Below are 26,773 nucleotides of genomic sequence, written 5' to 3' on the forward strand. Positions count from 1 at the left end.
AGCTTCAGGCTGAGAAACCAAGTAGGAGAAAGCACATCTGTCTGTGACAACCTCCCCAGTGATAGTCCAGGGCCATTAGAAATTAAAGTAATAATACATTTAGTAACAAAGTAATTGAAACAGAAGATGTTTAACTCCGAATTAATAAACAGCTCACAGGAGTAGCTCAAAGGCTTTGGCTCCTGTCCCAGGCAAGCAGCTCCCCACCATTTCCATCCTCCCCCAGTGGCAGCAGCACAAGTCCAGCCCCACAGCCTCCTTGGTGTGGCACCACGATCACAACTCACTCTCCTCTACTTGTGATGCCGTTTCAATATAGGCAAGAAACCTTCTCCTTATGTGAAGTACACGTGTGCTAGCGTTATCCCATAAACCAGAGCAGGACAGCATGCTATGCAGTTGAAAACACCCCAATTTACACGTGTTCAGCAGCAAGTACACTTGAAATGCTGCAACTTCTAAAACCTGTTGCATTATCAGGAGGTGGAACAACAAACACCCCTTCAGGAAATGGCAGCTACCCCATACAGGTGACAAGTTGCACTCCTTGCTAGTCTCACAGCCAAAACATGACACCCCACTGGGTGTTTGCTACAGGATATGGGCTTTTTGCACCACACCTGCTGCGTGATACCTGCACTTGCAGAGCCAGTGTTACTGAAGAGAAGGGGAAGCAGGAAGGGAGTGCTGTTATTCAGCATTCTGATTAACTCATTTGAATCACATATTTAATTTTTAAATTTGACTGAATCCAGCTAAGAGGATATTTGCAGAAATTTTCATACCAGTGCCTCTCTAATGATCTCTCCCAGTGTACTTCTATGTGCTAGCTCTATGCAGCTTCTTTAGTATGTGGTTTCTTCAAGCTATTAAAAAAATTCAAAACATCCTCAGTGGCTGAGAGATATAAAGACAAGAACATCACTTTTAAATTGGTATTAGTAAGGTCTTCAGAATTTTTTTTTCAAGATATTTGACGCCTTGTGATGAAGCTGCAAAGATGAATAGACAGCTCTACTACAGTATTAATAACAGCTTAAGATATGTAAATTCTTGAACTACTGCAGGGCTTGTAAATAAGTGTTCAGATGGCACTGACAGTTATGCAGATACTTGCGCTTCTGGTATGTGAGAGGATTTACAGTGTTCAAAGACCAGACTTATAAATAGTAAATCACATGAAGAATGAAAGAAGTGTACAGATACCAACTATTAAAAGGTGGCGTAGAAGGAAAACAAGCATTAGCATAAAGACGAATCCTTCACATTTGGCCTGGTTTCTTTGTCAGAGCTCTCCTGTAACAGCATGAGAATCCGATACAGAGACAACTGTAGAGGGAGTGGTATTTCTCCAGAGAGCATGCAAGGGATCCTCTGTGAAGTTCAGAAAAAACTGTCAGCAAATAGTCTTAGTGCTTCTCTGCTACTGAACATTTCTCATCAAATACCCCTTCACTGTTCACACTGCCAGCACGCTCTGAAGAGATAGCCAGTGGTCAACAGGATCTTTACTCTAGGAAATTTGATGGGTATCTGCTATATTAAACTCAACACAACATTAAAGCAAAAGAAAAGAGCTCTAGTGAAAAGAAGGAAATAAAAATCAATCCATGCAAATCAATGTATTTTTTATTTCAGGTTATTACGCTTTGTGAATCTGGATTTGCATCTGATTTATTCCTCTCTCAGATGTCCATGCAGATTTGAAAGGTTGTTTGTTTTTTTTTTTGATTGATCAGTTGGCCAGAATACCTTCCACAGAAGAGAAATGCAGAATATGGTAGTATTAAAAAAAAATTAAAAAAATCAAATAGACCCATTTTCAAAACAGTTTTTCAGAAATGTCTAAGCTTTCACAGCCCGTGACAGAGTACAGAAGATCACCGAAGACAAACTGATGTGCTTTGAAACCTGTCCCTCTGACTCACCTGCTGATTTATACAGATTTGCAATTGATAGTCTTAGGTCTTATTACCCGACCGAAACAGTGATATCTGAAGTGTTCACGTCAGTTGGCCAGATTGCAAGTCATAGGTTTATTCTTATATAGCATTGCAAAATTCATGAAAATAACAAAACTGTACATTTTCAAAGATGTCAAGAACATTATGCATATGTGACAGATGGATCTGTGAACTGGAAAACTTCCTCATCGTACAAGTCTTCGGGTAGTTTTTCATCGCCATCAGCAAAGAATGTGGGGAATGGAGGGTTTTTATTGCAGTCTTTGTAATTAGGCAATTTTGTATCTTTGACCTAAAAAGCAAGGGAAGAAAAGGATGATTAATAAATCTTACAGAGAACCTTCAGACAGCAATGCACTGAAAATCAAAGAAATCACCTTGCATGTATAAGGAAAAAAAGCAGCATTTACATCACACTTGTGTATCCTGTATAATCACCAGTTACTTTGGTATCAACCCCAACTATTGGATTTAATATTTTTTTGTACCAAAGTCATTGAGGAGTTAAAAACAAAATAAAACAACAACAAAAATAAACACTGCAAACAAAAATGCTCAAGGAGAATTTATCACTTGTACCATACTGACAGAATGGAAATCTACTCTTAGGAATTCATTGCTCAATATTGTAAAATGTTATTAACATAAATGTATGCGAGCAGGGCTTGTTTTAACTGTGTTTATATCCCATGTTACTTTCCTACGTGACATATCAAGTTATATTATGCAGTGTAATCACCTCTTCAACAACCAAGACATGTATTTACAATACAAACTAATTCTGGCAACCAATCCTATGAAGGTACACATATGAGCTGTATGGGGTCCCTCTGGCTACTGCAGGGCTAATCAGGGACTACAGAGTTAAGTATGTAGACTTCTTCACCTAGGAATCAGTACACAGGTTTGTGGAATATGAGCCTTTAAGAAAAGTTAATTTCCAATAACTGTAGTGCCATACAGAAATAACTTTCCTTTACTGACCTCTCTACGTGGTGAAAAGATTTAAAATCTAGCCCTTGAAACTCCAATCTTTGAAGAAAATTAGTAGCTAGAGTTATCAGCAAAAAGCAGTTTGTCTGCGGTGGGAGATAGAGAGGTGGTATCTCTGAAGAAGAAAAAAAGAGCTACAAATTTTCAAATAAAGAAATTTCATTTAAAATAAGGTTCTTCATTTTTATATTGTTACATATGATCTTCCTCCTGGAGCTGTAATAATCCCTTTCAGCCACCATACCCAATTGGATTAAAAAAGTACAACTAGATTAGGGAAAATTTTAGTGTAGTGAAGATAATTTGTGTTTCCCCTTACCTCCCCCCCCCCCCCCCTTTTTTTTTTTTTGTTGTCTTCTTAAGAGCTTCTTAAGAGCTGGAAGCTTGTTTCTACTTGGTTGGAAAAAGCCTCACATAAGACAACTGTGATTTACAGCAGAAATTAAATAAAACAATCTTATGCCTGCTGACAGTTCTCTTCTGAGAGCCCTGATTTTACCAGATTCATATCTGTTATTACTTGAGCCTTTGCAGAAGTCCATGAGGATTCCTGCGGATGAAATGCACAATAAAAGACTTAAACTGGAGCTTTTAAAAACTGCTATTTATTTTATCCAAAGAAGTTCCAACAGCTTTCTAAATGAAGGTTTATTAAACAAAAGAAAGCCTTCTGCTAAGAACGAGGGAGAGAAAAGCTCAACACATCGTACTGGTTAGGATGGCTACTTGGCTTTTTGAGTAGATCATTCCTCTTCCACCAGACACCTGCTCACTTGTCAATTGCCATGCTTAACTATTGAAGCACCCGTGCCCAGGGCAGACAGCACTTCATGCTACGTATCTACGTGGAATAAACTAGGCTGAGGCATGGCTCCAAAGACCTTTGCTGCAACAGCTCCAGCAATAGTGAGCTCACGGGAAACAAAATCAAACAGCTCCAACCATGCCATCTGAACTGCTGAGGCTGAGAAGTCACATTTCCCTTTCAATAGACTGCTGTTATTTCTTTTACTAGATAAACATGTTTTAGTAACCTCACCAGTTACCCGTTATTTCCCTTCTTCCTTTTTCTCTTACTCCCTCATCCCGCGACACAGCATAAGCCTTCTTTGCTACCTCTCTTCTGAAAAATAGTGAAAATATCCATGGTCTCTTCACTAGCCACAATATATTGGGAAGATGAAAATAAATTGCTTTATTTCTGATATCTTATTTATTTCATATGCATCTTACTAGAGTGTTTTTCTTATTTATTTTTTGTTACTTTGGTTTATTCTCATTTTGAAATAAATATGTAGTAATACATATTTGGGGAGGGCCTCTTTTTAAAGGGCCTCTCCTTTAAATTAAAGGAGGGTGGATTTAGATTAGATATTTGGAAGAAATTCTTCCCTCAGAGGACAGTGAGGCCCTGGCACAGGCTGCCCAGAGAAGCTGTGGGTGCCCCATCCCTGGAGGTCCTCAAGGCCGGGCTGGATGGGGCTTTGGTCAACCTGGGCTGGTGGGAGGTGTCCCTGCCCATGGCAGGGGGTTGGAATGAGGTGATCTTTAAGGTCCCTTCCAATGCAAACCATTCTGTGGTTCTACAATACAGGTTGTTTTCGACACCTGCAAAGTGAAAGGAACTTAAATGTTTGTTTCCTTCCCCCATCCCCCTTTTTTTTTTTCTTCCTTTTATTTTCTTAAAGCAGATATTTAATATCCTAGGACATATGAGTGAGACATCTGTTCTTAACTGAATGCAAACACAAGACTCTAATCTTTCTCTTGCATTAGTTTATCTAAGTAAACGTAAGATTTCTGTTCAACCTTAACGCTGTTGCGGATAGCGCATTTTGTGCAATAAGAAATGATCTTAAAGAAGCTTCAAGACTCCTAAGGGACCTTTTCAACAGGCCACTGTACAGTAATATTTCATTTTGCCCCTTTTAAACTCCTCAGAAGCTTGGCAGATCCCAAAAGCATGAGCCCTGGCGGGTGTTAAAGTTATTTTCTTCTGCTATGCTCTTTCTTTTGATCACTATAACTGATACAGTATGTTTTCTGACTAGTGAAAACTCTAGCTCTTTTTCTGTCTTCTTCTACATGCAAAGCTTTCAAGTGCAAGTGAAGTTCTGGTCCTGAAGCATCGATACCAGATAGAAGGCAGAAAGAGGCACGTTCAAAGTTCCCGAAGTTGTTAGACAGGTATAATTATTCCAATCAAAAGAGTAATCCAATTTCACTTTACATCTGAAAACTACAATTAGCAACTTAAAACATGATACAATTTCTCTGCATTTTCAAGAGAATTAATGGATGGCCTGCTTTTTATTTAGGAAGGATGCAACACACCAAAAGTTTTCTGTATTTATTATCTCTGCTGCACAACTTTGCAGCATAGTAAGGAAGCTAGACAGTACACAGCCACAGTTACATTTGTTTGCATTAGCATTGTACTGTGCGTGACCCAGCACAGCTCTTCCTGTTCTCACAGTGATCTTCTGAGAGCATCCCTAATAAAGGGAAAAATGCCACTGAATGTCTTTCACCTTACTCCTCAGAGTCAAAATCCCACAGCTGCAAAACTATGCTTTAGAGCAAAGAATCCAAAGCTGTATCAAGTAACATTTCACTTCCTTCCTTCCCAAAGTTCACAAAATATATTCTACATTCTAAACTGAAACTGCTGTAAAAACAAATGCTTTGGTAACCTTTTACAATAAGGCTGTAGTCTCTAACAGTTGTGTAATTATGTAGAAATAATTAACATATAAACTTCTCTCATAACCGTGTTTAGTCCCTAAGAGAAAACAGGCTACAACTCAAAAGTTTAATGATGTCACGTCTAAGATTTTAAGTGGTCTTCTGCAGGTTTTCTGGCAGTATAAATCCAAGATGTTCACAACTGACAGCGCTGATCCCTTTCAACTCTCTTCATGACAATTCTCAAAGGAAAAAGAAACAAAAAAAAAAACAAACAACCAAAACAAAACAGAAGAACACCATGACATTTGTGTAAGTTTTAATGCTCTGTGTTATTAAAATCCAGTGTACTTAGCTCTCACTCAAAGAAGGAACTGGGCTGAGCACCCAGCTAGCTGTTATGATCCATATAAGCACATTCACTGTATAACTCAATATAACATTGCCACTTGACTTGCTTGACTACTGTTAATATTTCTATATATCACAGTACACAATCCTATAGATAGACATTATACATAGTAGTATAAATACACTATAGTATATTCTCTGTGGAGTTTTGTAAATGAGAAAATCATATGAGAAAGTTGAAATTGGACCTGGTCATGATTTTGTCACTAGATATTTAAAACAGTCAAATAATTTTGCTGATACTTAATAAACTGCACGTATGCGTGTCCTATATATTAACAGCAAAAATAGGTAGTATATACAAATTCAGAAATCTATCAACACAAAATAATATGGTCTTAAACACAAAATAATATGGTCTTAAACAGGCATCAAAACTTAACGCTGAAGTCACAATTCACATTTGCTGTTTAACAGGGCTTCGGGCTGTGTTAGCAACCACAGCCAAGAATGCAAACTGTTTGCTAGACAGAAAAATGTGTTTCAATACTCTCAATTTTAGAAATAATCTCAAGTGTCATGCATTACCCAGCTCAGTTTCTATGCTATTTTTTGAAGTTAGGCAGAAAATTTACTTCAAGAATTATAGCCATTTCTGACCAGTTTTATTTTGTCTTAAAACAAAACGAAACAAAAAAACCCTCACACCTATCTATCAAGGCCCAGGATATGGAACAAAAATAAAGTCAAGGTGTCATACTACTCCTACACATCCTCAGTTTGAGCACAGCACACCTAGCACAGGTGTCAGCAGCTAAAGACACAGACAGCAATATTGGCCAGTGAGATAAGTAGGATGTGAAGTACTACAGACTTCTCTTAAAAAAAAAAAAAAAAAAAAAAAAAAAAAGAGGGAGAAAGAAGCAGTAGTGGAAGACTTAGAAGTTAAGTTTCTTAGCTCAAGCACAGTACGACACTATAGCAATGGTTTGCTTCAAGTTTAATTCTAGCTTGCAAAAAGGCAGCTTGGTAATCAAGACTGCATATCAGGTGTCTTAAAAATAGGACATGTATAAAACATTATCAAGTCTGAACGATAGCATCCTGTATTATGCCCTATTACAATATCAACTCCATTATAAAGCATCCCTTTAAAAAAAGGGATTAGTCTTATGCTTGTCCATGGAATGATAACTGAAGGGAGAACTTTTTGATAATCTACTGGGGAGACAAATCAAGCATCATAAGGTTCCAAAGGAAAAAAAAAAACAACAAACAAAAAACTATTAGCTTTATTCTCCTAGACGATGAGCACCACAGTAGGTCTAAAACCTGTAATTTAAGAGGATTCACCAAGAGTAATAGGTATCACAAGAGGTAGGTGATCTCAACAGTGTAACCCAATTGACAAATGTTCACTGTGATGCTACGCTTACAGCAGAGAAGTTCTGTACATTCTAGCATACTCCTAAATTTTCTTAATTTTATTAGACCTTGCCACTGAGGCAGAAATCCATGCTAAAGCAGCATTTTTGATTAATTTTCCAGTTGGCTAGAAACATTACTTGTGTCAGTTATTTAACTGCGTGGTTCAGCATGCAACATCAAACAGAACCCGATTCCTAATTAAGCCAGGAGTCCATCAATCCCAGTCTTCTGCACCTTCCACGGGGAAGATGAAACTTGAAAAATCTAAGTGCTTCATCTCCGTCTGGATACAGTGCTGATGCACGAAGTTTCCAAAAATACATAACATAAAATAAATACACGCTTTAAGGTGCACTGTGGTTTTAATGGTTACCAGGCAACAAAGAACAGTTACTGAACAAAAAATGCCTTCCTCTTAGAGGCACGCACAGAGACGAGTATTATGTGGTATTCCACTTCTCGAGCTCAAAGACAGATGGTCCCACAGCCCCTAGACATTACTCCTACCCAGTTTCAGGCAGGTATTTAGTGGAACAAACAGTAATAATGGAAGCTAATATCCCGTAATTTCCCTCCTCGGCTACAGATACAAACAGCCATATATCAATGTATAGAAAGTCAGTCTGCACGTAAACAAGAAAACACCATGGAAGGAAGGCTCAGCTCAAAACAAGCTAAAAATACCACAGATGACTGCAGCAAGATTAAATGAAGATTTTTTTTTTCCTCCAAGAAATTAGAGAACACACATTGTACCGTATTGCGGAATACGCTTTTTTAATTAAATTTTTCTCTTCAGAGATATATTAAAAAATCTTCCCTTATATTTTTTAATGAATATGTGTAATTGTCTTGGGTTTACGTGGCAAGGGCTTGGTAGCAGGGGGGCTGCAGGGTGGCTGCAGGGTGGCCTCTGTGAGCAGAGCCCAGCAGAGCCTAGCAGCTGCCCCACGTCAGATCAGAGCAGGCTGTCCCCCTGCAGCCCATGGGTCCCACATGGAGCAGATCTCCACGCTGCAGCCCCCCAGTGGGTGGAGGAGCCCCCGGTGGAGCAGGTGGATGTGGCCTGGAGGAGGCTGCGGCCCATGGAGAGTCCCCGCAGGAGCAGGCCCCGGGCCGGAGCTGCAGCCCGTGGAGAGGAGCCCACGCAGGAGCAGGGGGCTGGGGGGAGCTGCCCCCACCCGTGGGGGACCCGTGCTGGAGCAGTTTGCTCCTGGGGGATGGATGGACCCCGTGGGATGGAGCTGTGTGGGAGCAGTGCTTGGAGAGCTGCTGCCTGTGGGAGGCCCATGTAGGCTCAGTTGGGGAAGGATGGCATCCCGTGGGACAGACCCCACGGGGAGCAGGGGCAGAGGGACCGTGAGGGAGTGGCAGAGGTGAAGCGACAGGGACCGACTGCAGCCCCCATTCCCCATTCTCCTGTGCTGCTCATGGTGGGGAGGCAGACAAGGGTGGACTGGGGGGAAGGCCTTTTCAGTCTGGTATTAGTTTCTCACTGCTCTAATCTGCTAGTGGTAGGCAATAAATCAAACTTCCTATGTTGAGTCTCCATTTTGTCTGCGATGATAACTGGTGAGTGATCTCCCTGTCCTTATCTCAGCCCCTGAGCCCTTTCCATCGTATTTTCTCCCCTTTGAGGAAAGGGAGTGAAAGAGCGGTTGTGGTGGAGTTCAGCTGCCAGCAGGGTAAAGCCACTCCAGTAATTCATGTGTCTTATGAAGGACAATAAAAAATACAGAATGGATTCACCAGCTCAAGGATTTTGAATATGCTGTTGCAAACTACAGACTCCTTCCTATCACCAAATATGTGAGTGGAGGCAATTTCTAAAAACCTTAAAATTTAAATACAGGGTTATTTAAAACTAAAATCCCATGAAAATTTGAGTTTGTAGCACTTTGGCTAGAAGTTCTTCCAAATATTATGTTATGTTAATCAGGCAGATCTAAGGGATGAAATCCCTGGAACTCTTCCCATGGATCCTCAATCCTCATTTCTAATAATGGAATTAGCTGCAACTCTGAAATGTGTATGCCACAAAGCATACAAAGGTAGTTATCAATTTAAAAATCCAGCTGTGTCTTGAAACGTTTTCAAAAAGGTAACTTGCAAATACGATTAACACAGATTCTACACATCAAACAAAAGACTTAGCAAAGAGGACAGAACAGTGCCTTGTGTCACTTAGTTAATGAGCAAAAAAAGAGCATTGACAAAAAGAAGGCAGCGAAGGCATTTTTTCTTCTGATATTAGGATAAAGCTCCAATCATCATCTATGGGGAGTGAACTGAACTTGCCACTAGAAATGGCAAGCACTTAAATGGTAATGCAGCAGACCACCATGACAATCAAAGTCTATTATCCTCTTCATATTACTGATGTCAACAGTTGTTTACTGGATATGCTCAGATGGCTCAGCCCAGCAGTCTCCTCTTAACAAGTTTGTTCTTGCTTAAGAGTACCATTAAGATCAAGCAAAAAGGACAGGGCATCAAATGTTATTCATTTTTTCAGCCACATTATATTGCTTGTATACACATGAGTTAAGTATTATCCAACAACAAATTCATAATTAAACCTAGGACTAACATACAGCTACCTACCAGTTTCGTGTCTCAGAGTTAGGCAAGATACTTTGAACACAGTCAAAGAAAAGTTCATTCAGTCTGATATAAAGATGAAAAGCCAATCAAACTGGTCTTAATTCTATGTCACTGACGTCATGCCCAGAAATTCTGCAGAAAAATAACCCTGAGAACTTCTTCTCTTGGACATTTAACTCATTTTAACTTTTAAATCTCAGGAAAGAAATGTGTGATGTATTCTCCAGGCTTGGAGTGGACATGACAGTCAAATCAAGTTAGAGACACCTCACTGAGAAAAAAAGGACTTATTTCCAATGAGACAAACATAAAAAGAAGCTTCAGTTTTCTGTAAGACATCACCTCTTCTAAAAACAGCTCTGCTTTACTTACTGCCCAGTAACTGTGGACTTGTGCTCCACAGCTAGAAAATACATAGAAACAGACTGCTCATAGCAAAATATGCCAAGAACATAATAAGCTTGTTCAAAACATCAGAACTTTCTGAGTTGGTCCATTTAAATCCCTACAATATTTCTGAGGATTTTAAACAATATGTTATATGTATATCTATGCATCTGACAATCTTTATAATCAGTGATACTAAAGATGTTTGATGCCCCGTAATCTGTTAAGTCAGAAAGGAAACACATTCCAAAGAATGTTTGCAGATGTGTAGAATATACTTAATTAGAGGAAAAATCTATTTTGAAAAAAATCCTTAGCGCTGTTTTTCTTACTTTGATGGGTATACTACTTCTCACTGTTCCAGCTTTTCATAGACAATCCTGAAACAATCTCCATAAAATTTGCAATTAACAATTAATTTTGTAAAATGTCACAGAAGATGACACTGATACATTTATACTGATTGCAAAGGGAACTCATATCATTATTGTGAACTCCAGCTGTCTTCTCGATTACTTCTTAGAAAGGTAACTGCCACTGTGTATGTGAATGCCTTGAATAATTTTTAAAGCAGTGCTTGCTGTGTATTTCTGTATTCTGTTCATGAATACAGCCCAGATCTCACCAACACACTATGGACTCAGGTTAAAAGGGGATGGACCTAGCCCTGAGGCACTTTCCGTAAGGATCCAGTGACTGCTGGCTTATCATATGCTACATGGATGCACAGCGCCAGAGCAAAGCTATGAACAAATTATTTAGAAAAAGCAGTAAACCACGGCTCCTATTAATCACATGTCTACAGAGTTGATCCTACTTGCTTTAATTCTATAGTACAAGATTGAACCCTAAAGAAATGAAGATTGCATTCCACCAATGTTTTTCCTGTTTTAAGAGAGCTGTAAAAAGCTTAGCAGTCACTAATACTAGGTAAGTTGAAACTATCAAACATACCTTCACCAGACAATTCGTGTGACCTGGAACAGAGCCATTTACATAGATAATGTCATGTTTTGTGTTGATCCTCCACACCTAGGAGCCAAAAAAATAATTAATGAACTCATTTTACAGACTATTCCCAGCTTCACAAAGAGTAGCCAAGCAAAGCACGAACTGATTAAATGGAGGAGGCATTCTGAAGAAGAACAATGTTCTGCAGAGACCTAGATGTGCCACAAAATTTGGTTACACGCTATTTTGAGTGCATAGCTTTCTACTGCAGGAGTACATTGAACAGTTTTAAAAGGCTCATGGTCAGCCCTTCGCTCAGCATAACACCAACTGAAATTCCTAACTCTCTTTTCCCCTCTAACAGCAAGAGCTGTTGTAGAATACGTTTGTGACAAATTAAGGCAAATATGTTCATGCAAATATTATTGAAACCATTTGTTAATTTCTTAATTCTACGAGGTGCTCAACTGAACACGCACATTTTCTTGTTACGAAACATTAGTTCTGGTTAGAGAGCAGCAGCACACTTTTTCACAACCTAGAGGCTAATATGCTTTTGTGCAAACTACGGAGGTTGCCTGCAGAGACAGTGGGTGTAATAGCCCAAGAACTCCTGCAGGTATGCACACATCAGAACCTAGACAGAAACTATAGTCCCATTTTCACACAGGAAAGTGAAAGGCTACAATAAAGTAAGGATGACTTCAGACAACTTAGACTTGATTTGGGTTTGAACACCTAAACAGACATAAAAACATGCATTATAGGATGCCAGAGGCCCAATGCTTTTCCTACTGCAAAGCAGAAGTCTAGGTAAACAGTGAAAAACACACGAGATGGGCAAGTGCCACCTGAAATCCCAATCCCCAGGACTATATATACACAAAGGGAGTTCAGATACCTTCTTTGTAAGCCACAAGACAGGAGCACATATTTGCTGCTCGTCTTTCCAACTTGCATACCTCTAATAAATGACAGACAGTACCCCACAACAGTGATGTATGGCTTAGTCCATTGCTTGGAAATGCAACCACCTTATGCACATTCTAATATATTGGTACCTACCTTTAACCCATAAGATGTCCTGTAGACGTTACCCATTTTCCCAGGCATTTTCTTTCCACGGTAAACTTTTGCAGCTTTCTAGATAAAAAACAGGCCCCAAAATTATGTAACTGCAAGCAGTATACTTACACACTTGAGTGCAGCAGCAAGAAAATATGCTGGTATTTACAATGTTGAAAACATCTAATATTGATTAGCATTTTAAATGTAAATTCTTACCTGATGGATGCTAGGTATTACTCTATTTGTCATCTTAAACTTTTGACCTCAATCATAAAAATCACTATAAGTAACAGTACTGTAACAAAGGGATTCTAGCTTTTCTTAATATGTAATGGTTATAGATTCAGATCAAAATCTTCATGTTTTCATTTAGAGAAAAACATGAAAAACAGAAGAAGGTACAGTTCTCTAAAACTACTGTCGAAACATAACTCTCAATTATATCACAGTCAGTAGCAATTGTCAAATTCCCTTGAAATACTTATGGATGCCTGCACAGAGCTCCAGAGCAGCCCTGCCAAAGTTAAGATACACTGTAGTTTCTCCCTTCCCTCCAGTCCACAAGTTTTATAGTGATAACAGATTATTTATTATTTTTTTAAAGCATGTCATTTTAAATTCTGTTCTGAAAAATACATGTCTTGCTACTGTGCAATTTCTGTATCCGATTTTTGTTTGGCTAAGTATAACTTGCAGAACAAGTGTGAGAAAAAAAAGGAGGGGGCAGGAATAATCAAAATAATTTTCGGTTCTATAGCATTAGCCAGGATTTGACTCAGTCTCCTGCACCACTCTTAATTATTAATTATGTTTATTTATTTAACTTCTACGCAAGTCTTGATTTCAGGAAATTAACAGCAAGTTCTAGGGGTAAGATTCTGTACTACACAATGCAGGATCACAAAAAGACTAAACTGGAAAATATCAGACAAATCAGGTTCAGTACTGTGACTCAGTTGGTTTTCATTCACAGAATCACAGAATCACAGAATTTTCTAGGTTGGAAGAGACCTCAAGGTCATCGAGTCCAACCTCCAACCTAACGCTAACAGCCCTCCACTAAACCATATCCCTAAGCTCTACATCTAAGCGTCTTTTGAAGACTTCCAGGGATGGTGACTCCACCACTTCCCTGGGCAGCCTGTTCCAGTGCCTCACAACCCTTTCTGTAAAGAAGTTCTTCCTAACATCTAACCTAAAACTCCCCTGGCTCAACTTAAGCCCATTCCCCCTCGTCCTGTCACCAGGCACGTGGGAGAACAGGCCAACCCCCACCTCGCTACAGCCTCCCTTGAGGTACCTAAAAAGAGCGATAAGGTCGCCCCTGAGCCTCCTCTTCTCCAGGCTGAACAAGCCCAGCTCCCTCAGCCGCTCCTCGTAGGACTTGTTCTCCAGGCCCCTCACCAGCTTCGTCGCCCTTCTCTGCACCCGCTCAAGCACCTCGATGTCCTTCTTGTAGCGAGGGGCCCAAAACTGAACACAGTACTCGAGGTGCGGCCTCACCAGAGCTGAGTACAGGGGGACGATCACCTCCCTAGCCCTGCTGGTCACGCTGTTCCTAATACAAGCCAGGATGCCGTTGGCCTTCTTGGCCACCTGAGCACACTGCTGGCTCATATTCAGCCGACTGTCCACCATCACTCCCAGGTCCTTCTCTGCCTGGCAGCTTTCCAACCATTCCTCTCCCAGCCTGTAGCTCTGCTTGGGGTTATTGCGCCCCAGGTGCAGGACCCGGCACTTGGCCTTGTTAAACTTCATGCAGTTGACCTCAGCCCATCGGTCCAGCCTATCCAGATCCTCCTGCAGAGCTTTCCTACCCTCAAGCAGATCGACACACGCACCTAACTTGGTGTCATCTGCGAACTTACTGAGGGTGCACTCGATGCCCTCGTCCAGATCATCGATGAAGATATTAAAGAGGACCGGCCCCAGCACCGAGCCCTGGGGGACGCCACTAGTGACTGGCCTCCAACTGGATTTGGCTCCATTCACCACGACTCTTTGGGCCCGGCTATCCAGCCAGTTTCTAACCCAACGAAGCGTGCGCCAGTCCAAGCCAAGAGCAGCCAGTTTCTTGAGGAGAATGCTGTGGGAGACGGTGTCAAAAGCCTTGCTGAAGTCAAGGTAGACCACATCCACAGCCTTTCCCTCATCCACCCAGCGCGTCACTCTGTCATAGAAGGAGATCAGGTTCGTCAGGCATGACCTGCCTTTCATAAAGCCATGCTGACTGGGCCTGATCGCCTGCTTCCCCTTCAAGTGCTGCATGATGACTCTCAGGAGGATCTGCTCCATGAGCTTTCCTGGCACTGAGGTCAAACTGACAGGCCTGTAGTTTCCTGGGTCTGCCCTCCGGCCCTTCTTGTAGATGGGCGTCACGTTTGCTAGCCGCCAGTCGATTGGGACCTCCCCCGATAGCCAGGACTGTTGATAAATGATGGACAGCGGCTTGGCCAGCTCCTCTGCCAGTTCCCTCAGTACCCTTGGGTGGATCCCATCTGGCCCCATCGACTTGTGCACATCTAAGTGCCGTAGTAGGTCACCAACCAGTTCTTCATGGATAATGAGGGCCACATCCTGCTCCCCATCCCCTTCCACCAGCTCAGGGTACTGGGTATCCAGAGAACAACCGGTATTGCCGCTAAAGACTGAGGCAAAGAAGGCATTGAGCACCTCCGCCTTTTCCTCATCTCTTGTAACTAAGTTTCCCCCCGCATCCAGTAAAGGATGGAGATTCTCCTTAGTCCTCCTTTTTGTGTTGATGTATTTATAGAAACGTTTTTTGTTATCTTTAACGGCAGTAGCCAGATTGAGCTCCAGATGAGCTTTGGCCTTCCTAATTTTGTCCCTGCACAGCCTCGCTACTTCTTTAAAGTCCTCCTTAGTGGCCTGCCCACTTTTCCAAAGCTTATAAACCCTCTTTTTCCTCCTAAGATCAAGACACAATTCTCTGTTGAGCCAGGCCGGTCTTCTTCCCCGCCAGCTCGTCTTTGGGCACGTGGGAACAGACCGTTCCTGCGCCATTAAGACTTCCCTCTTGAAGAGCGCCCAGCCTTCCTGGACCCCTCTGCCCTTCAGAACTGCCTCCCAAGGGACTCCACCAACCAATGTCCTGAGCAGCTCAAAGTCAGCCCTCCGAAAGTCCAATACAGCGGTTTTACTGGTCCCCTTCCTGGCCTCGCCAAGAATAGTGAACTCCACCATTGCGTGGTCACTCTGCCCTAGACAGCTCCCGACGATCACGTCCTCCACCAGTCCTTCTCTGTTTGTGAAGAGAAGGTCTAGCGGGGCACCTCCCCTGGTAGGCTCACTAACCAGCTGCGTCAGGAAGCTATCTTCCACGCTCTCCAGAAACCTCCTAGACTGCTTTCTCAGGGCTGTGTTGTGCTTCCAGGATATGTCAGGGAAGTTGAAGTCCCCCACGAGTACAAGAGCTGATGATTTTGCAACCTCTGTCAGCTGCCTGTAGAATTCCTCATCCGTCTCATCATCCTGGTTCAGCGGTCTATAGCAGACCCCGACCAGGACACTAGCCTTGTTGTCCCTGCCGATCCTAACCCAAAGGGACTCGACCTTGTCATTCCCAACCTCGAGTTCTACAGCCTCGAAAGACTCTCTAATATAGAGAGCCACACCACCACCCCTTCTATGCTGCCTGTCCCTTCTATAGAGCTTATAGCCAGGCATTGCAGCACTCCAGTCATGAGACTGGTCCCACCACGTCTCCGTGATGGCAACCAAGTCGTAGCCTGCCTGCCGCACGATGGCTTCCAGCTCCTCCTGTTTGTTACCCATGCTGCGTGCATTGGTGTAGATGCACTTCAGCTGGGCCATTGCCTTATCCTCCGGCCTTGCCATTGTTCCCCCTGGCACAGCCCCAACAATCCTAGCCTCAGCCCCATCCCCCTTCCTACCTAGTTTAAAGCCCTCTCAATGAGCCCTGCCAGTTCCTGGCCCAGGATCCTTTTTCCCCTAAAAGATAGGGACCCGTCTGCGGCCATCAGGCCAGGTGCTGAGTAAAGTGCCCCATGATCAAAAAACCCAAGATTTCTGCGTTGGCACCAGCCCCGGAGCCACGTGTTTAACAGGTGGGCTTTCCGTGTCCTCTCTGAACTCCTCCCTGCCACCATAGGGATGGACGAAAACACCACCTGCACTCCCGCTCCATCCACTAACCGACCCAGCCCCCTAAAGTCCCTTTTGATAGCCTTGAGGCTTCTCTCTTCGATGTTATCACTGCCCGCCTGGACTATCAAAAGGGGGTAATAGTCAGAGGGGCGTACCAGGTTAGGAAGCTTCCTGGCAACGTCCCTGACCCTGGCCCCAGGGAGACAGCAGACTTCCCTACGGGTAGGGTCCGGCCGACAAATAGGGCCCTCTGTTCCCCTAAGAATTGAGTCACCAACAACAATAACCCTCCTGTCTTTTTTGGTGGAGGCAGTCCTGAGGCGCGGAGTCGACCTCCTCGCTCCAGGCATCCTCCTGGGAACATTTGCTACCTCTTCCTCACACACCGGCCTCTCAATCTCTAGGGCCTCAAACCTAATTCTGCTTAGTGAAGCTAGTTTAAAAAAAGTCCTCATTCAGTCTATATGTTATGCAAGCTTTCTAGGGACAAAGTTTTGAAGCATGTGTTCCAAAGAACTTCTAAAGCAATATTGTTTATGGTTTGAAACTTTAAAATATTCCATACTCTGCTTAAAAATGCTAAGTAACCAAGAAGCTATTTTGGGGATGAAAGAGTTCATTAAGCAGCTACACAAACCAGGAAAGGTGATAAAACAAACTGGGGTTCCACAGTACAACCACCTACTTCTTCAAAGACTAGCACAATATCTGCAGTATAAAACGTAAATCCTTTCCAATGTATAAATGCTGTGGTAAAAGATTTTTAGAACTCTCTTTGAAGCTTTAATACTATTTCTCTCCGCTATAGTATGATACTGCAATTTGCTCAGTTAAAACATCTGATTACTTACCAACAATAAATACTCATAACTTAAGACATACAAGAACAGCTATCTGGATCGTTTACTATACAGGTTTCTGAACCTCCTTTAAAACATTTGGGATTCTCTCCTACCACAGAGTAGATGGTAACAGCTTGCTGTTGTGAAGTAATTCATTTTTAGTAATTAGTTCTAAAGACACAGACAAATATTTACATCAGAAAGTGAGAAGAAATAAGAATCCTCACATTGGTAGATATTGCTCCAGGACGTCTGTGAGTTTTAGTTTGGCCGTGGCTTGCAGGCTGGCCTTTAAACCCCCACCTTTTCATAACACCTTGAAATCCTTTACCAATCCTAAAAAGAAGACAGAAATAAACCTAGGTTAGTCAGCCTTAAAATAAAGGTTCTAGCAATAAACAACTTCAGTCAGGCTCATCATCTTTTTACTTTTAGCAAAGTTCCTGAAAATATTTTTAAAATATCTGTATTTTATACCACAAACGTATTTCGGAACAGTATTTTAATGTTGTTTTAGAGAATAAGAAGCACTAGAAGGGAGTCAAATATGCAAAAAGTCTGATATCAAACGTTCCTTGCTGTGATGGTCCTTGGTACATAGTACTATGATGAAACTTGAACTAGTATCAAGCAAAAAAAGAAAAGTAACTGTATAACAACAGATACCAAAACTTAATGAAAGGCAGTAAGCACCAAGAGAGGGAAGAAATGGCTACTTAGACTATCATCAAAATAAGCCAAGGAACATTTATTTTCCAAACTACAGTAGGTTTGTCTCTTGAACACAATTGTGTGTGTGTAATAAAAGCAGTTAACACATTTGATCTGGATCCATCTGACAAATAAGCTCTAAGACAAAATAAATGCATCTTCACTGCCTTAATATTTCAAGCAAATATCATTACTGGCTCTGGAGTTCAATTTATTGCAAGGAAAGGCTCAATAGGAAAAACTGGCTCATCATTGCATGAGAAAAGTAGATTACAGTGCGTGTTTAAACCCGCATTGTCATTTTCCAAAAGGAGAAGTCTGTCCACAGGGTTTGTGACCGCACTGATTCATTAACGTAACAAGATGATCCAATTTACAGAAACCCTTTCTCTGCTAACGCACTTTGCAATGCCACAGTCCTATTAGTTCCAGCATTAGACATAGGAAAATAAAACTGGGAACGAGCATGCACACTGTGTGCTGGACATATGGACAACATCTTACCTACTCCCTGATCACAAAAGTAATGCCACTAAAAACTAGAGAGATGTAACAGGGACCTGAGGGTATCTATGAGAGGGAGGAGCAGGGCTCCCCAAATCAGGGACACATGTATCAGCTTATTTTAAAAGCCTGTACACAGGGCAAGCAGCAAGAGTTGGAAAGGGAAGAAGAAAAAAAAGCAAGCCAGCAAGCAATAGCTTGAGCATTGAAGGTTGGAAAAGTTTGCTTCCGTTTATGCTTTGAGTGGCTCGTTTTTACTTCTTTTTTGAATCCTTCAGCCATCTGTAGATGTTAATAACTTTGGAAATACAGAACAGAAACTAGAGCCATAGGAAAACTCGTACCTGCTCTGCAAAACCACTGCTACTTGTTTAAAGCTATCTATGTTGGCCATGTTTTCCAAGTGGACTACTCCTGGCATCTCTAGCTGGAAGATAGAATCAGCAAACTCTCCAAAACCAAACCACGAGCGGGTCACGTAACAGCAGCTGTGCAGTTACCAGAGAGCAGACCGGGGGCATGATTAATGCTTCAGCTGCAGAAATGTACTTGCAATTCACAGAAAACCAGACAACCAACGAAAGCTACCGTTTCAAGAGAAAATACTCCTGTCAGCTTCAATCAAGAAGCAAAATCCCTGACATCATGAATCACCTCAATACTTCATTCAGGTGGTTCATTCTTAAACATCAACAACTTTTAGTCCCATAAATTGTACTTTTCAATAAAATATAAATAAACAATGTTGCTAGAAACGGTTAATATTTGTAAGAGATGCATTTTGAGAAAATATTTACCTCATCAAACGCTCTACCTTCAAAAAGGAGTGATTATATCGAATGATAAGAGTTGCTAGTGTTTAATGATTTATGCAATAGAAAATGCTCAACTACTTTTTGGTCTTTTCCAGTTACACACACATTTTAATGTGAACAAAGATTCAGAGTTTATAATACTGAAGGCTTAGGAAATATATAGTAAGTCTGGACTGACTGAAAAAAGAGCATGCTGAAGAACAGATTTCTTTAGACATTTCTGGTTAATCTGAAATACAAAAACTGTCTCCAATATCTGAAATATTATGGCAAAGATCAAGAAAGATCTCAACTGTGAAACTAGAATATAACATACAGTTTAAAGCTTTACTAACACCCTTTCATCATATTTATTCAATGCTTTTTTAGAATAGTTTCATTTTTCCTGGGTGAAGAACTGAACGAAGGTCTCTGAATTACAAATACACTTTATCTTATGATTCTTTATTAGTTTTCCATCCAACGTTAGTTTCCCATCCAACACAATTCTCAATCAATACCATGATTTAAAAGATTTATAAATCATATAAATTCAGTTAAATAATTTATAATAAGAAGAAACTACAGCCTTGTTTCATTCATTTTTTTTTTTTAAAGAAAGAATAAACCACGTATGGTGTTCTTTAGGCACACATCAAGATGAAGAACAATTACACAGATACTATATGTTTCCTCCTAGTCTCATCTTTTATCTGAAAGGAAGCCAGAGCCAGAGTAAAAAACACATGCAAATCAAATATAAAAAATTAAAATAAAGGAACTACTGGCATCTCTTTAGATCAAACTTAAAAGAAGGACTGTTCATGTAGGCATTTGCTAGCTCAGCCAATAGACCTCTAACCCTCTAGAAAAAGAAACTTCCAACCTAGGTCCTTCTTGACGTGACTGATCTGTTCTCATATAGGTAATGGATTTCTCTATTTTTCCAACTGTATGAAATTTATTTTGCATTTGGAAGCAAACTTGAGATGCATGCTGTTCAACAAATAGTATGGAAAAAAATCAGAGATTTATAACAAGTTTACATTTATATTAAACTTTCATAACTCTGCCAACAATGAATGCTTGTAAGAATATATCCCACATAAGAATACTGCATCTTCAATTACTTAAAAAGTCTTGTGACTTTTCTTAACGTTAATCTAGCCAAAAATCAAAAGATTAGAACACATAGTTACTACATATTTATGCACAATTTTTACCATACTATATATGTACTATTTCATGTAATTTCACATTAGCCAAATTATGCATAAAAGATACCAACAACACATGCATCTCTCTCTCCTGGAGTTACTTTTCTTTTGATCTACATCACCACGTTATTTAAGAATACATCAAAAGTAATTTCTCCCATTAAGGTCAGAAATGCTGACATCCCCCTATATTAAATTTTATGGAATCTTTAAAAATAAACATGATACAATTCTAATTTAGAACAAACTCAAACATACATAAGAAAAGGTACAACTCTAAAACCTTTTAATAGGCATAGCTCTGATGAATTCAGGTATTTTCAAAACATTATGGTTTGTCACAGTAGGACCTCAATCCAGAACCATTAAACAGAATTAATGTCTAGACTCTAGTCTGAAAGAATCAAGTCACATGTGCAGTATCTGAGAGATGGCTACCAAGAGCCTACATTAAAGTATAACATTTGTCATCCTACTTATACTGTTGAGATTTCTTGATAAGACATCTACTACCTCTTGTCTTGGCTTGACTCAAGGACTCCAATTTTGTTCTGACCACGGCAACATTAAACACAATATCTGAACAAGCACGCATCAGGTCTATCTTTAGCAGACTAGATATGTATAGACATAACACCACTTTTCTGTAATACATGGAATTTAGTCACTTACTTTACTTAGCTCCATTGAAGCATGATTACCTGGGTCCCATAAAGGAACCACAGGCAACAATCAAGCATATGCAAAACTAACATAAGCATTAAATGAAATGAAAATAATCATTCTGAGGAATTAAGAGTTTAATTAGACACAGTAGTTCTGGTCTCACCTGCTGGAAAGCAGCTGTTCAAGTCAACCACACAATTTTGTACAAAACCTCAATTTCCAGGTTTGACAGAAGCAAAATGCCAGTAGCTAATGAGCCAACCATCATTTAGAGAACTACTGAAATAAAGCACTGTAATTAAACCACACTTCAGTTTGCTATTAACTTTTCAAATTTAGCTCATTTAAAGGACGATCACTTAGATACTGTAGAGGAAAAATAAAATATCCCAACTACTTAGCCAAATAATTTCAGACAACTGTAAAGTGTACTTTCAGGCTCAGATTAGTCTGTTAGCCTAGCAAAGCTCAAAGAAGCCACTAAGCACAACAGAATTACCACTTGCACATTTCAAAGACAACTACCATTGGCTTTTTCTTTGGAGAGGCAACATTTCTGACACTTCATTGGTTTCCTGAAATGTTCATGAAAACAGGCCACGAAGTGGCAGAAAGTCTACTTTCTTTTGAGATGTAGTCAACTACAACTCAAGCTCCATCCAGCATTCAGGCTGCCATGCAAAGCACAGTCCCACCTCCTCCCATCCTCACATTTTGGCTGCCTAAACTTTCAGACATATTTGAAACATACCTCTGAAAACAAAGGGCAAGTCTTATAATTAAAAATAGCTATGAAATTTAAGGACTGGACTTTTAAATTGCTGAAAATGAGTATTAAGGAAAAAATCAGCACTAAACAAAACCGGCAGCTTGCAGACACACTGTCTACTGTCAGTGTTGTAAAAGCCATGCATATTGTGCTGAACAAAATAAGCAACTTCAAATAAAAGCAAACTGTACACATCTCTAACTGACCCTTCTTCTTTCTGTGTGTTTTTCTTCACAGGAATAAATGAATCAAAATATTTCAAAAGACAGGCAAATGCATTTCCAATGAAAGTTTAAAAGCAGATAGTCCTAAGAAAAACAAACAAAAAAACACCCGACATTTTATTATCCAAGTCTAATCAAGATACTAACCAAGTCTTTATTATTTATACGATTTCCAGCATTGCACACTTTGTTGTTTTCTCTGATAAAACAAGTTTCCTGATAATCTTAAAAATTTGAAGAACACATTCACGTAAAAATATTTCTAAAAACTTTACTAGCAGCGATAGAACATTTTAGGAATTATTGACTTTTAAGTCCATAACAGTTTAAATCAGGAAAATGGAAGTTGCTCCCTGCTATGACTCAGTGTAATACTCTTATGTTGCTTTTCAAGATGTCCCCATGGCTTCAATACAACTCTTAAAAGTAATACACAAAGGCTAATATCAGCCAGCAGACCAAACCTCCACAGGTTCCCTCTTTCTTCAGCAGGTGGAAGCTGGCTCCTTTTCAGTGTGGTTCAGAACATAAGTTTAACATGAAGTATGTTCTCATCTCTTTCCCAAAGTGCAACCCAAATGCTATACCCCAATGCTGTAAATCACTCCTAGGTAACTTGTTTACCCTTCACCAAAGCATTTCTTGGATGTTTTTGTGACATCGTGAAAGCTGTATTTTTTACATGTACAGTAACAAAGAATGATGTATATGGTACTTTGAAAAATAATTAGAAACAAAACTCCACCAAGTATGGGACTAAGCAACACTGCACAAAATTGCATGGAATAAATTAAAAGATCCACAGAAAAACTGGAGTGCACGCAAATAATTTAATTATTGCCCAAGAATTAAGGTAATGTAATGATAAATGCAGTGTTCCAAAAAATTGGTAGTTAAGGAAAAAAAAAAAAAAAGCAGTAACCAGAATGAGAATAAAGCACAGAAAAAGGTTTAAAAATAAAATCAGATCTAGAAAGACTGGGATGATTAGGGGATCATATTAACAGGAAAAAAATATGATGAAGAAAATCCCGACGTCCCTTTTGTTTAAGATTTTTTTCTTCTCCTTTTATACTAGGCACCTGTACCTCAGCATCATATGCAATATACTACTAAAATCGGTGGTACAAATAGGTAATTTCCAAACTGGGATTGTCCACACAGATTAAAAATACTGATTTAGAAGATGGGATGGATTCACCAAATACAGCCAGGAACCCAGACCGTTCTCAGCTTGCTACTACTTCAAATACACATTGCAAGATACAAATCGATACCCTATGGCTGCTTACCAGTATCTATTCAACTGCCAACAAACTTTCCTGGTACTTGGAAGTACTTCTACAAGAACAGGGATCTTCTGCATTAACAAAGTGTGACACTCTCTCTGCAGGAAATGCCTGTACTCCTGATTATGCGGTACTTAGCTTTACAGACAAGCTGCTGTCTCTCATAGGCTGTTCATTAAACACAATTTAGAAGTTGAATGAATAATACACCAGGTTGAAGTCTTACATAAGCACATTCAACATAGAAAAACACTAATTCCAGTCCTTGACCTCCTGTTCCAAATCAGATGCATTTATAAGTGTTTTCAGGTGGAGCTATGTTGGAGCTGACTATTCTGCTGTACTGCTGTGGTACATTTCCCCCTACATGCAGAGCCCTGTGAAAAATATCAGACATTTGTAACTATGACACATGAGACAATTACAATGGATGGTATTTCAACAAAGCCATTTTGGTATTATCTCCATTACACGAAAAATTAAACATCAAATGGAGAACATTATCTTGGTAGCACAAGGCAACCAAACTACACTTCACTAAAAGACGGAGATAAGGAGTTCTCAACTCTCTTGGGCAGTAGAAATCATGCACGTAACAAATGAGGCATGACGAGTCTCCGTGGCAAGATGCCAGCTCCTCTTTTGACACCCTCTACCACTTGAGCCCTAATCTGGCATTCGCAGTAGTCCAAGAGGAAATCATTCCTCCCACGGTAAAGTGAAAGGTATCAGCAGTTGCTGGCAAACGAGATGAGCTGAAATACGAGAGAAAACAATACAGGAACTTGACAGTTCTATTGTCTTGCTAAATGTATTCTCTAATTTTATTTTATTTTTTGCTCTGCTGTCATCATGATTCATCTCTTCCTCAAATCAAAATTAAACAGCTTTTCTGAGAGCTGAGGCCCTTCAGCATTTATTCCTTGCTTCCACATACCACAGGCACATTATAGACTTCCTGACTTGTGCTAAGCCCGAGCACCTCTTTCTCAAGCCGTATATCAAGTGCTCCAATGATAATCATGTGTGAACAACAGACAACCACAGCCCTAACAGAGTTTGTTTACCAACAACATTGAAATAGAAGAGCCTCAAAGGAAGATAATCTGATATTTTCGATCCAATGAGCAGATTTCAAGATTCCGCCCCTCCCCTTGCAGCTGTATTTCAGCTTTTGATACCCATAAAGCTCTTCTCCAGCCAAAGCAGAGGACAAAAAAAAAAAAAAAAAAGGTAAGTCAACTAGTCTATTTGAAAGAGAAGCCATATGCATTAAAATGCTGGGAACCTACGTTTTTGCAGTAACATCCACAAACTGCCCTGGGCGGAAGTGAGCGGCGTACAGCGGAGTACCTGCAAAAGAAGAGGACAGATCACATTTAAATAAGTGCCAAAATCCTCAAATCACTCTCCAGTCATTACCATTCAGAGTAGACTGCAGTCACAGGAAGGAAAGCAACTTTTGTTTTTTTATACAAATGTTATTTGTTCTTATTTATAGATCTCGATGACTAAACTAGACTCTGAAATTGCAACTTATTCACATTGCTCAGTTACTAGCCCAATTTGAAATGCGTTGGAAAAAAGAGTTTGGGCTCTACTTAGAAACGATCCAGACACTGAAAGAAACAAAGCCCAAAATACTTTATTACTTAAGGCACTCACAATAAACAAACTTGGCAAGAAAACAGAACCATGCTCCCCCTGTATCTAATAGAACCTCACGAAGTGGATTTTTTTTAAATGAAAAAAAAAAAATTGTACAATGCTTCCTCTTCGTTAAGACAGAGTGTTTCCAAACTAAAGACAGAAGATAGAACTACAAGCGCAGGGAATTACCCAGACACTACTTTTTAGTAGAAGTAATGCTGCCATACGTCAGGGACATCACTCATCTGAGTCTCGTCTCAAGCATAAATTCCTCATATTATTTAATGTTGTTTGTATGATCCATACAAACCTGGGGTAACGTGCCTGTTAGCAGCAAGCAACTGATATAATATGAGGTAAATGAAGCATGCTATGGACAAAATATATGCTCTTTTATTGTTTTCAATAAATATCATTTTGTTGAAAATCTGCAGTTCTGCTACATCTCTAGTTTTTGCTTCAATTAATTAGCCCATACTCCTTCCACACATCAGACTTTATTTTTATCAGTTACCACACTGTCTTAAAACCTCTTGCAGGAGCCTTCTCTAATATCAAACGAAGATGCAAGACGTTAGAATCTCCTACCATATATAACTCATGTCAAAATATTGACAGTTAACTGTCAGAAAAGTACAAAATAAAAGCAGCCTATATACAAAAGCTACTAACACCTAAAAACAAAGAACTTTTTAATTAAGTCTCTTAACTTCTGATACTGATTTTCAGCGAGGACATTTGTTACGTGTTTTACTTTGCAAACTGCCAGAAAAAAAGCATCATATATGACAACAGGCAGCCACATTTAAAGCTTATTTGTGTTCAGTGAAAAAAAAATAAGAATTCAGCAAGTTCAGGGCAAAACAAGAATTAAATCAACTTTACTTGGTTTAGATCTAGAAGAAGCAGCAGGCATTAACTATGCATATAATGTTCAGTAAATCAAAAAGACTACCTGGTTTAATTATGGCATCATCTGTTACATTAAACGCTGTAACTTTCTGCTTCCGTGGTACTCCAGCTTCTTTAAAAATTTCCATTGCTGCCTCTGATTTCTGTAACAAAGCATAGCCATAAAAAAAAAAAAAAAAAGCATAACAAAGTTATTTTAAAATACTCTGTGATCAGCGTAGCACAGAAAGTGATTTTACAGACTGTCAACATCACTCAGACATAGCATACTACATTTTTATCTCGAGAGTAGCATTTTAACTCTATAAAATTAATTTAAAATTCCCAGGTCTGCATTTTATTTTCTGTCAAGTAATTACCCTAATTACATCATATAGACAAGAGAGATGAAGATTTCCAAGATCACAAGAAAGCAAGCAGTCATTTAGAATGTACATAAAATATGTGTTTTTCATCAGTTTAACTCTTGAAAAAAGTTTCATAATCATTTAAAAGCATTTTTCCCTTTTCAAAGCTGCTAATGACTTAGTTCCACAGCACCATAAATAACATTTGTTCCATTTAACAAAACCAGACCAATAAAGCCCAGTCTTGCAGAAACTTCTACAGAAGAGAATCTAGCTTCAATGGACTAAA

At 39.8% G+C, this 26,773-nt stretch overlaps 1 protein-coding gene across 1 annotated transcript in view; it reads right to left on the reverse strand.

Moving 5' to 3' along the window:
- Nucleotides 1-2,012: 2,012 nt before the first annotated feature.
- MRPL3 (mitochondrial ribosomal protein L3) overlaps nucleotides 2,013-26,773 on the reverse strand; it is a 31,263-nt gene continuing 6,502 nt past the window's right edge. The window contains exons 5-10 of the mRNA XM_084508460.1: nucleotides 26,181-26,280; nucleotides 24,868-24,928; nucleotides 17,629-17,737; nucleotides 12,429-12,506; nucleotides 11,367-11,444; nucleotides 2,013-2,256 (exon numbers count right to left, since the gene is read on the reverse strand). Of these exons, the coding sequence (XP_084364586.1) occupies nucleotides 2,107-2,256; nucleotides 11,367-11,444; nucleotides 12,429-12,506; nucleotides 17,629-17,737; nucleotides 24,868-24,928; nucleotides 26,181-26,280 (576 nt within the window). The 3' untranslated portion in view covers nucleotides 2,013-2,106. The remainder of the gene's footprint in view (nucleotides 2,257-11,366; nucleotides 11,445-12,428; nucleotides 12,507-17,628; nucleotides 17,738-24,867; nucleotides 24,929-26,180; nucleotides 26,281-26,773) is intronic.

The sequence above is a fragment of the Aythya ferina genome (assembly GCF_964211825.1).
Source record: "Aythya ferina genome assembly, chromosome: 2".
NCBI lineage: Eukaryota > Metazoa > Chordata > Aves > Anseriformes > Anatidae > Aythya > Aythya ferina.